This window comes from Coenobita brevimanus, chromosome 5 (genome assembly GCF_032717465.1).
Source record: "Coenobita brevimanus isolate Jiangsu-jjx chromosome 5, ASM3271746v2, whole genome shotgun sequence".
NCBI classification, from domain to species: Eukaryota; Metazoa; Arthropoda; class Malacostraca; order Decapoda; family Coenobitidae; genus Coenobita; species Coenobita brevimanus.
In genome coordinates, this window is record NC_136958.1 from 359,604 (window position 1) to 372,500 (window position 12,897).

The following is a 12,897-nucleotide window of genomic DNA, read 5'->3' on the forward strand; positions in this document are numbered from 1 at the left end:
ATAACGTCCTCGGGTTGAAGGGGGTTAAAATGATCGTTGTTCGGTAACGGAAATAAAATCGTAATCCATTGTCAGGGTAGGTGTTAGTTGAGATGGCTGTGAATGCTTTACCTGCATGAAATGAGGGGCGATGGTCAGATTACAAGTCGGCATTAGGTCGTTGTCTCGTAGTGGCGGAATATGGCATTAGGTTCAGTGCAGCAGCTGTGATCGCCATCCAGCTACTTTCCTCTTATTTCGTCTTAATAAAGTAAAATCTAAATGCCTTCTTTAGCCCCGTTTTTATTTGTTTCACAGATCGCTTGACTGGCTGATCTATTTTACGGACTTAGTCTTTACTGCCTGTGACTAATCAGAGTGAGTTTGTCATGATACGTACATGCTTTACTGTTGATAACTGTGGTGATACGGAAGCTGATGGGAACTCTGCCTTCTAAACCCCCTTCACTTGTTCCCAGGGGTGGATCCAGGAATTTTCGGTGGGGGGGTCTGATTCGCTGATTCAGCCAAAGACTTGACGCGACATACTGATATTTCAATGTTGCAATTGCCTCTTTATTCAATGATGCATGGCCGGTGTGGGGGATGCATTCCCCCCATCCCCCCCCATGGATCCATCCCTGCTTGTTCCCCCGTTCCTTACTTCCCCTTCCCCATCCCTCCACCTCCCTTCCCCCTCTGCTATCACTCACATCGCGTTCACCCGCTTAACTTATCAGCTGATAGGCGAGTGGCGGCGGTTGAGCCTTAGTAGTTACACTATAGTGAAAGAGGAAGGTGCCGCGCTTTGAACTGATCATATAGACCAGAGTACACGTTTATATTTGTAAAATTTATAAATAATCGGTGACAGTGAGTCGTATTATGTAGTCCAACTAAGTGAGGGTGTTGTGACTGACGATGGCGCGAGGAGTGTTGTGGTTGTGTGTGTGTGTGGTGGCGGTGGTGGTGTCGTGGGTGAGTGTGGTGGTGCAAGCGTCGGCCACACAAGGCGCCATCACCGTGGAAAATGGCGGATACAAGGGTGTGGTGGTGGCCATCAGTGACTCCCTCAGCGATAGCAACTGCTCTCAATACATCGACAGCATCAAGGTATAATTCCACTCTCGGCGTTCGTTGCATTTCCCTGCATTGCCCCTTCCCGTAAATTTTCTCTGTTCAATCAAATCAGTTTTATGTCCACTCGTTTCATCGCCACCGTTTAATTTCAGCGCCAGACTCATTGGCCCTTAAATTTCGTAACCTGAACATATTTATCTACTTACCAATCTATAGCCAGACTCCATAATCCCGTAAGGGGTGGTCGTTTGTCTCTGAGTTAGTTGACCTGAACGTCGCCAACAGGAACCTACGACACTAAAATTTTTTGTCTCTATAATTATCTCTTACAACATGATATTTTGTGTCGACCTAATCGATGCTCATCACTTCCGTTACCCTTTCTGACTTAACACTCATTGTTTCTGATGTACTGTTGAGCCATTTCTGATTAGCATTTATGTTTGTGATTCACAGTCGGCACCCTGGGTAACCTTCATTATGTGCTGCTTTGTGTAACATAGGAATAAACTCTGATGTAGGATATACACTTCAGAAACTCATTTTGATAGACTGGTAGGTCAGAGGATTGGTATAACGCCTGCAACACCAAGGTGAATATTTAATACTGCAGTTTGGCTAACACGCTTTCGTGATGAAAACGGATGTACAGTGACTTATGGGGGATAGAAAGTGTACTAGGAAAAATGAATGGTGGATTAAGAAAGATGTGTGGTGAATCATTACAATCATCATCATCATCAACATAATCATCTTCATCATCAGTAACAGCTTGATACAACATACCGCAGGACAAAGGTCTTTTCCATCTTTCTCCCTTCTGACCCAGCATAGTAAATGGTTTCCTGGTGTTCAGGAAACCATTTGGCTTGTCACTCAGTGTAGAGTCACCCACAGGTAAAAGGAAGAGGAAAGAATGAAGGAAAGAAAGACAGAAGAGGGAGTGTAGTCACCCATAGGCAGAAGGACAAGGAAAGAACGAAGGAAAGAAAGACAGAAGAGGATGGAAGGAAAGAAGGATGGAGGAGAGGAAAGGGCAGACACTCAATAGCAGCATATGGACCCTGTTTTCCAATGTTCCCCATTGACTCACTTTTCCCCTTGGACCTACTTTCCCCCATGGACATATTTTCCTTATGGATCTGTTTTTCCTTGTGAACCACTCCTTATGTACCTGTTCTGCCCATGGACCTATTTTCATCATGAACCTCTTTCATTACCCGTCCCCGCCGGAGGGGCTCGGGGACGGGTATTGTTTTCACTCGGTTTGCCTGTCTGTTTTTGTTTGTTTGTTTGTCTGCCTGTCTGTCTGTCGGTCTGTCGGTCTGTTTATCTGTCTATTAACAACTTTTCGCGAAAACTACTGGTGTGATTTATGACCAAAATTACAGGGTTGATGGGTTATGACCTGATCACCTGATTAATTTGGTGGCCAAACTGGGCCAGGGCCTAGGCTGTAGGCCCAAAATTATGAAAAAAAAAAAAAAAAAAAAAAAGTTTTTCGCCATAACTCCTTCCAAATTCGTCATATTGACATGAAACCAAACCCTAAAGATGCATCTTTCAAATCTACATCCTATAACATGTCTCATTACATCAGGGGGTTCAGTGTCAGGTGGGTCAAGCCTAAAATTTCAGATGTGCATAAAATCGTCAATTTTCACCCGATTTACTCCAAAATTGACATGTAACATCTTTGACTAGATATCCTGTTGAGTTTATACGTCAGCACTAAAATGACTGCCGGGGACGGGTTTGCTGTGCCTTGACACGGCTTCTCGTTGGGACCTGTTTTCACACCATAGGACTATTTTCCCCTTGGACCATCATCCTCGTGGACTTGCTTTTCCAGTGGACCTATTTCCCAACTTGGACCTATTATCACATGAACCTATTTTCCTTTATGGATTTACGGTTACTCACAGGGAAACACTGAAGCAGCACAGGGACCTGTTTCCTCCCATGGACCTGCTTCCTCCATGGACCTGTTTTTATCAAATTGTTCTAAGTTGATACTTTGGCCTATTTCCCCACGCACATACGAGTATTCCCCATGGCTTTGTTTTCCCACATTAACCTAAACTACCACAGACCTGTTCATCCCACTGACGTATTATCCCACTACCCACTTACTCATCAACCCCACCCACCTCACCCCACCCCATCCCACCCCACCCACCCAACCCTTCGACTGGCTCACCCAGCCCATCTATCCACCCCAACCGCCCCACCCTGCCACCCACCCTGCCCACCAGCCCCACCTCGATCATTCACCCACTTCATCCACCCTACCCTTCCCCATCCACCCACCACCCATCTCTATCCCACCCACCCACCCCTCCACCACAACTCACCCACCAACCACCTCAGCCCACCCACTAACCTCCCCAACCCACCCTATTCACCTACCCACCCTGCCTACTTATCTCACCTACCCATTCCATCCACCTCACCTCACTACACCTAAACCCATACACCCAGCACCCCACCCCAACACACCCACCCACCACTCCTCCTAAACCCACCCCACCCAAAGCCACCTACCTACCACCTCACCTACACCCACGCCACTTACCCACCATCCCACCCGGTCCCACCCACCCACCCACCAACCACCCATCCACTTACCCCGACCTAATGAAAAAAGGATTAGGTCGATATCTATTACCGTTCTCATGAAACACACACACACACACACACACACACACACACACACACACACACACACACACACACACACAGATGTGCTGCTTGCCTTTGCTATTAAGCTTCGCCATGTATGTGGCAAAGATTATTGTTCTGGTAAGTACGTTATTATTATTATTATTATTATTATCAGCATCCTCATCATCATCATCATTTACACTTTTTTCTTAGCTCTTGATGCTATTAGGCAGGAAGATACCCTAGAGTAACCCAAGTACTTGTGCCAAATATAAATTACCTTGACCTAATTTTGTTGGTCATATACTCATTTATTATGCAAATACTGTATATCTGAAATTGAAATATCTCAGAAACTAAGTGAGATGCAGCTATTTGGTTAAAAATCCTATGATAAAAAAGTTTACTGAAAATGTTGGCTGAATATTTTGCCATTTAGCCTAGAGGAAAGTACCGAAGTCAAATCTGCTGCATTTTCTTTGTAGCAAGTTTTAGAGAAAACCACAAAATCTGTGCAGCTCTAAGTTAACAGAAATATAGTTGTGGTCCCTCTTATTATCTGAGAGGAATGTGGTTAAAGTTAAACATACAGTTAGCCAGTTATTAAGACAAATGTATAATGTACCCATGTTTCATTTATTTCTTCCGCACCCTTGTCTTCAGATCTTGATATTACACAAGAAGCTACCTTAGGTTAATGTAAGTCATGTTCCAAATATGAATGACCTTGAACTACTTTTAAAGGTCACAGACTTGTTTATGATGCCAAAATTTCATACCTTACATACCATGAATAGTTATGGCGAAGCTTCCTTATTGTGGCTAAACAAGAAGGTAACTACTGTAGTTTACATTTTATGATTGTCGTGTCCAGGCGATTTTATTTAGTTTAGGAGAGACTTTTTGCACTGAACTGGACGGGTATGATATGGCCTTCGTTAACCTTTTTAATCCGAGAGGTCTTAAGCTGAATAGAATTATCTGGAGGTAGCAGCAATTAACTAGGATTATTCGTTACTGGAGTGAAGGCGTCAAACCCTGCAGATTTGGTAGATTATACTTATATGATCATTTATAGATAGATAGTCAGGTTTGTGCATGTGCAGAGGAGCTATAGCAAGTAGGTTATATTCACCTCCAGTTTTGTTCATGTGGCAACACTGGCCGCAGTTTGCACTGTAATTCAAATCCGTCAAGCAGGTGACTTTTCTATTTTTTTTCTTTCGTTCTTTTTCTTTTTCTCTTGCTTTTCTTCTTTCTTCTTTTTCTTTTTCCTTTTCCTTTTTTTGTTTGTTCTTGCTACTTTCACAATATTTTCGCTGCGTACAAGAAACTTTTCGAGCTGGGGAGGCTATAAATAATGTTCATTTATCTTCTTGAATATAAGAAGTGTTTTTGAAGTTTATTAATGTTGTTTTAAGGTAGCAAGAAGACAACAGAAAATCAAAATGTTATCTGACTGAAGGAGTTAAGACTACACGCATTTTTAACACACAAATAGAAGTAAAACACCGTTCAGTAAGTGTTCGAGTTTGGCTTATATGTCAACTCTAGCGACACCTGTCCTGTAAGTTGGATGTGACTGGTAACAAAATACATAGGTTAATTGCATATGGGCTGTCTGAAGCTCAAAAGAAAGTTCATGCTTATCAAATCTCATTCGTCATTCTGTCAATGTCAGAGGCAATTATAACCTGCTTCTTCTGACCTGATAAAAGTTCCCGTCACCTCTAAGCTCAACTGACGACCATGTATAGTCAGAATGGAGGGTCGATTTGACTGGTAACCACGGTGACTTATTCCTAATTAATATATAACCAAGGCTCATCGAATTTCCTGCAACCACGACTCTACATCCAAGTTGGTGGAGTGGTACCGATTCGGCCTGGGTAGCCTACGAGTGTTGCGAAAGGCTGGAACACGCACAGATGCATTCCAGAAACACAACTGACCATATTCAACAGGATTCTAATTTGGTCTGTGTATTAGTTTCAGTGTTAAGCGATGCAATGTTGGCGTGATCGATGTTACACACACACACACACACACACACACACACACACACACACACACACACACACACACACACACACACACACACACACACACACACACACACACACACACACACACACACACACACACACACACACACACACACACACACACACACACACACACACACACACACACACACACACACACACACATTTTTGTCTTTCATTATTAGTTATGCATCTACTCACAGTAAATCATTCTCCGTTTTCCAGGCGATATTTCAAGATGCATCCTCCCTGATGTACGACGCAACGGGTCAACGGGTGTTCTTTAATGACGTAACCATCGCCGTGCCTACCTCATGGATGTGCTCAGGCGAATCCATCACCACCGACACCATAGACCACAACTGGCAGACTGCGCATGTGCGGGTGGGGCCGTCACATGCCCTCTTCACCGACACACCCTGGACGCAGCAGCCGGGGGGATGTGGCGACCCGGGGGACTTCATATACCTGTCCCACAACTTCGTCCTTACATACACCAATACGACTAACCGTAAAGGTAGGCTGTGTGTGTGTGTGTGTGTGTGTGTGTGTGTGTGTGTGTGTGTGTGTGTGTGTGTGTGTGTGTGTGTGTGTGTGTGTGTGTTCCTCCCACGGGAACCACCTTGTCGTGGTTTGGGGTTTGCGTACCCCGTAAATCTGGTGGGCCGTTCCAGCAGGGGTAGATCCCCCCTGCCTCAGGAGGAGAACAGCATTACCCGTGCTGAAGGGATCATCAGTGAAGGGTCATACATCAATGCCTGACTTCTGTCTAAAGGTAGTAGTGATTTGTTTTTGTAGGATCTATAGAAGGCCTTTGACAGAGTGCCATTCAACGTCCGACAACTTCAGGAAAAATATATGGAAAGGAAGAGAGAACTGTACTTTGTTTTTGTTTATCTGGATAAAGCGTTTGGCAGAATGCCTAGCGAGGTGGTGAAATGGACAATGAGAAAGTCTGAGATTGAGAATCAGCAGGTTAGAGTGGTTATTACAATGTAAAAGGGTGCACGCGCCCAAGTGGGAGTGAACGGAGGTATGAATTATCAGTTTGTCAAGAACGTTGGTGTCCATCAGGGGGTCAGTTTCAAGCCTCTTATAGTTTATCATGGTGCATGAAGCTCTCTTACGTGATTGCAGAACTGGACTTCCACGGGAGGTGTTGTATGCTAATGAGCTGATGTTGATCACGGAGAGTGAGAGGGAGGCGGTGAAAGATTTAGGAAGTGGGGAAATGGAATGAAGTACAAAGTTTTGGGAGTAAATGTGGATAAAACAAAAGTGATGAAATGCAAGGCTTGTGGCGGTACTGCCAAAACAGAGGGAGTGTGGCTTTGCGAAGCTTGCTACAAGGGTGTGAAAAGTGACTCTATCATGTGCAGGGTTTGTGACAACTTGGTGTATAAAAAATGTTGCGGCATTATAGGCAGGCAGCAAATTAATGCTGATTTCGTTTGTTCGGTGTGTAGGGGAGGGCATGCAGAGGCAGAGAGGAGGGAAAGGATTGATCTTGCTGGAGAGTCACTTGAGTGTTCGGAGGAGGTTCTATATTTGGGGGACATGTTATGTGCTGAAGGTGTGGCTGGAGCTAGCTCTGTGGCAAGGGTAAGGAGTGGTTGGAAGAATTTCAGGGAGCTGTTGCCTCTCCTGAAACTGAGATGGCTTTCCCTCCATGCTGCAGTGTCCATGTATGCAGCATGTGTTAGGAGTGTAATGCTGTACATTAATGAGACTTGAGCAGCAAAGGAAGAGGATATTCGTAGACTCAAACGTACAGTGATGATAATGATTAGATGGATGTGTAGTGCTTACTTGCATGACAGACCTGGAGAGGCTAGGATTGCGAATGAAGAGTTGAGAGGAAGGATGGGATTTGAATGTATTACTAGTGATGGAAGAGGTAGCCTGAGATGATTTGGGCATGTGGAGAGAATGGATGATGACAACTGCGTGTAGAGGGTGAGAGGCGTGAACACTGAGGGCAGACTGGAGTAACAGACCGACGGAGATCTGGGACGAGGTAACATAGTGTGACCTCAGTGATAAGAGACTCAATAGAGAGGCTGCGAAAAATCTTACATCGTGCAGAGCAGCCACTGGGTGACCTAGGCTGACGCTTGTATGCATGTTGGAGCCTTCATAATCGAACGAACAAACGATCTTTGTCTCCTTGTCTGACACTTTTTTTATTTTTTTGTTCGGGCTAATCTAACAGAGTTTTATGGTTGTCATCCTATCTTTGTATTTATCAATTTCTTAAATGTAATTTCATCTACATCTTGTCCTCGAATTGTTCTCATTACTTCCGCTATTTCAGCTAATCAATTGCTTTTTCATAATCAGTACATATTATGCACAGAATAACACGTCAACAGATTGAAGGGATTCACTACTCATTACTACCTTCCCACTGTGCTTCGCTGTGGAAGGAAATTGAGATGCGTTCAGTGCTACTTACGACTACTGCTTACTTACACTACTCACGAGGAACACGACTGCATACTTACGCTACTTACAGGGAAGACGTTGGTACACGAGTGGGCGAAATTCCGGTGGGGTGCATTTGAGGAGTACGGGCATGTTGGCGACCCCACGTACCCCACTGTGTACCGCAGTGACGCCGTCTTTAGACCCAACTACTGCACCGACGTTGACATACCGGGATCTTGCAGGTAAGTAAAGAATTTTATCACACTAACTACCTCGTGACTAGTTCCTATATTAACACTCCCTCAAACTTGAATTCCCTCACATTATATAGCCTACGTCTTCACAGTTACTCCATGACACTCATACACCCTCACACTCACAGTCCTTTCCCTTATACTGACACTTCCTCACACTCATACTGACAGCCCCTCACATTCACACTTCTTCTCCCTTAAAATGACACTTTCACACTCACACTCCCTTATACTGACACGCCCTCCCACTCACACTCCCTTATACTGACACGCCCTCCCACTCACACTCCCTTATACTGACACGGCCTCCCGCTCATACTCCCTTATACTGACACGCCCTCACACTTCCTTATACTGACACGCCCTCACACTCACAATGACACGCCCCAACATGCACTTCACATTCATATTCCTACTCCATCTCTCTTGCAGGTGAAGAACGGCTGGATTCCAAATATTTGACTGTCATTTATGGGATACCTACGTGATCATTAAAATAGCCTACATCTCACAATACAGAGTGCGGTCAGGTACGATGTTGTGAAGCCAAGAACGTTGCCTGTCAGTTGCTTTAGAATTTGTAGCAAAAACAACGGGACTTACTCTCCCTTTCATCATTTACGCTCCAATCCCTTCACCACAATGACGACTTATTTTATTCGTACCGCCTGCTGCCGATTTTATTCAACTCAGAAAAAAAAAAAAAACACTCGTGCACTGAAGGGGTTAACGAAGGCTAGATCTGACCTCTTTCAAATGGAAAAATGTAGCCATAATAAAATCGTCTGTAGATACCAGATTAAAAAATATAAAAGCCGTCCTTGGATTGAACGGGTTAAGAATACGAATGTTAGTTATTTTCTCACACTAACTCCCTCCTGCCCAGTACGTCACACGCAGACTTATTAACCATTAGCCTACTTTACCCTTTGACTGATAGGATTTCGTTTGATCAAACAAAATCGTCTGGGGTGATTCAGAATATAATTCCCAGGCGTAACAGTAGCAGGGACGGGTTACTCAAGGAAGTTGTTGATGCCTGTGACTGCTTGGATTTCTCTGCTGAACAAAATCTCCTGAGCAACTCGAGGATGTACACCTCTAATATACTAAAGCTCTAGCCGTGTGTGTGTCTGTGTGTGTGTGTATTTTGGGCAGCCGAAACTACACAGTCCAATCGCACCAAAATTGGCACAAAAATCGCAAAAAATTCGCTGATGTGAAAAAAAAAATTGGTCCCATCACGATTGAAAAACTTTTACTATATTTAATGAGCGATCAGAGTTTGACCAAAAAACGCCGCTACTGGCGTGCGTGAAATTAGGGTTGCGTTCACCGTTATCGATGTTGCCTTGACGGCCGATAGTGACAACGTTAGACTAGAACAGCACATAAACGTGACTTGGATTACCAGAAATGATCGCAACGCACGTCCGAAGCACGAGGAAACGAGTGACAAGCACGAGAGAGCGAGTGCGCAGTGCGAGAGCCCTCCGCAGGAGCAAGTGAAACAGGGCCCGAAGGGTCCACGAGCAATTGTCTGGACTAAAGGAACTGAGACACCCAGGCACCCCTTGGCACCCCTTGCACAGAGACAGTAAATCGCTTCTAGCTGACGTGTTAAAGTGCGGGAAGGGGATTAAGGTAACTTAAACTGGAGGGATGAGCGGGGCGGTGAGGAGATAGTTGTATCCTGGAGGGATTGAGGGGTGAGGGGCACAATGGTGGGACTGGCGGGGATAGAAAGCGTAAGGAAAGACTGAGGTAGGTAACAAGTATATGAAGGGTGTGAGTTCGGAGTTTGTGGCTAGCTGGCATAATACGAGTAGATATTTAATGTCGATAATTTGGGTATAATGATGACGGCAATTGCGTGGATATTTTATTTAACAATTTGCATAAGATATTAAAAGGTATTGCAGTATACCAGTGCATAGGATTATTTAGGATAATTGTTTACGTAGTGGATCATCCAGCAAACCACCAATATTGCACCTGAACGCACATGATTTTGACCTTGCCTGTGCAAATATAATGTCGGTATGATTGTATATTTTGATGTAGGTAAACATGGCTAAATATTACATGCAATTGACGACTCACTTTTTTAGTGGCTGTTTCGTAGCAAATGGTGTCTTGGAGTTCGTTCTTATAAATCCAGTGTTACCTTTGAAAATAGTTGTTGACCCTGATTGTTATGTGTTCTGGCGTTTTTAGCCAGTCAGGAGTGTGAATGAACGAGCTTTCTGCTCAGTAAGAGTTAATGCCCGGATATACACATAATATACTCTTTCATATGACAAATAAGTTCACTCTTGGTAATGACAGTCTTGCCACTCTTTTACCTTCCACAACCATTGCCTCCCTCTGTAATTCACAACGCTGCACCGTGCACGGAGTTCGAGCACATGCCCTGGTCAGAGAAGGATATTATCGCAGTCCTTATGCAAATATGTGACCGATGCCATAATCTAGGGAGATGGCATGTAGCTGCAAATGTGAGCTAAGTCCCATCTTCTGGCACAGTGACTGACAGACTACAGTCAGTCAGAGACGTTGAATGAAGTGGGTAATATCGATGCAAATGAATATGTTTCACAATTATACAAGCTTTTACCAAACCACGGTTTATGCAGCCAGCACAGGTAAGGACACGCGTATCGCTATTCACTGTAAATGATCATGCACCACGTCTCCATATTTCATCTCTCATCTCATATCACTTTTGTCCTTCATCCTCCCCGCAATCCCAGTGGGTTCATCCGAAGCAGCAATTCAAAGAACAGCTCAATTCCCTCCATCAACCTCTCCCTCTGCCTCTACTTCCTCCCCGCAGTCCGACACGTCAGCTAGAAACGGCCCACCGCATCTGTACAGGATAGGGGCTGCATGGGTGCCGCTGTAGCTTTTATCCGGTCTACTTTGTATTTTATTGTTGATACCATCAGGCGATTTTATTTTACGTAAGAGGAACTTTCTCGACGAAATTTTACGTCACCGAACTGAATGAGTCAGAATAAAATCTAGATAATGTAGTTTCTTAACCATCAGACCTTGAGAGATTTCCTAGTGAGGAGTAAAGTCGTGTTTCGTTAGTCTGAGTAAAACAGATAAATTATCCCTAGAGGTATACTTGTTGTTCCTTAATGAAGTGTGTTGTTCATTACTTACATGTATTGTGCATACATCTTCCAGTTGCAGTGAGGATTGCAGCGCCGAGGGCGAAGAAGAGGACTGTACCTTCACCCCAGACCTCTCAGCAGCCAACACGACCATCACCTCTTCCCTCCTGGCTGCACCCTTCATAGACACGGTGAGAGAGTTACAGTTACAAAGATACTTGTACAGTACCTTATGGTCTGTACTAGATACTTCAATAATTTTAATCCACAATGATCAAATGGGCCAGGATCTAGCAATGTTAATTTTGAGTCTCAGAAGTGTAACGGAATGACTGACCACGACTTTCACTGAGCTAACACATTGAAGGCTGTAATCTAGTCACTTTATATTCATAGCATTCCTTATCATTACCTTGCATGTTAAAAACTGGTGGCTGAATGAAAATGAAGACGATAATTGCAACAATATATGAGCAATAGACAATATCAATACATCCCACACAACGGTCCCACACACTCAAAGCCTTACCCCCATTGTACCCCCTTCCGGGAGTAATCAACCCTCTTAACTCACTCCCGATAATATCCCCTCAGGGACAATTAACGTCTTTCCCTAAGGATGGTTAATCCCCTTATCATATGGGGTAATTAGCCTTCCTGATCCCAACTCAAAGGTAACTAATTCCTTTTACCCCCTCTAGGGGTAATTAATATTCTTACCCTTTGGGAATAAATAATTAGCCCCCTTACTCCCATAGGGATAATTAATTCACCTTGGCTACCCATGATGTGCATAGTTGCTGAATCTGACAATTCAAGGTGAATCATGGTACAGTAATTGATTAGACAAAAAATCCCGCAGGCAGGTGCACTAAACATTTCTTTACAGTAAAAAAAAAAAAAAGAAAATGTGATTTCTGAAACGACACATGGAATAGGGTGTGTATAGAAGGTTTATCATGTTAGGGTTTAAGCGTTGACAGATTTGGAAGCAGTGTACTAGAGAATATTAAGGTGCCATATGTAGAAGTAAACTGATACAGAAGGGGTGCTAGGATATGAATTGTGAACATTTAGTAAGCACATGGATGAATAGCAAACTTTTGATGAGTTACATGGAGTTTTTTTCTTTGCTTTCCTTACTTTATTCTTGTAGCTGACTCACTAGGCCTACTGCAGTTACCTTATATATATATATATATATATATATATATATATATATATATATATATATATATATATATCAAGTTCTTTTAGGTAACAGGTAATTTTAGGATTGAGATGTGTTAGTTAATATTACATACTGCATAGAGCTTACAAATGAGG

The 12,897-nt window shown here is 43.6% G+C and overlaps 1 protein-coding gene across 1 annotated transcript in view; it reads left to right on the forward strand.

The window, feature by feature from the left end:
- The first annotated feature begins 900 nt into the window (after positions 1-900).
- Positions 901-12,897, forward strand: part of LOC145397494 (calcium-activated chloride channel regulator 4A-like) — a 36,119-nt gene continuing 24,122 nt past the window's right edge. Inside the window, exons 1-5 of the mRNA XM_080270557.1 lie at positions 901-1,092; positions 5,994-6,279; positions 6,741-6,743; positions 8,284-8,437; positions 11,645-11,762. Coding sequence (XP_080126683.1) covers positions 901-1,092; positions 5,994-6,279; positions 6,741-6,743; positions 8,284-8,437; positions 11,645-11,762 — 753 coding nt within the window. The remainder of the gene's footprint in view (positions 1,093-5,993; positions 6,280-6,740; positions 6,744-8,283; positions 8,438-11,644; positions 11,763-12,897) is intronic.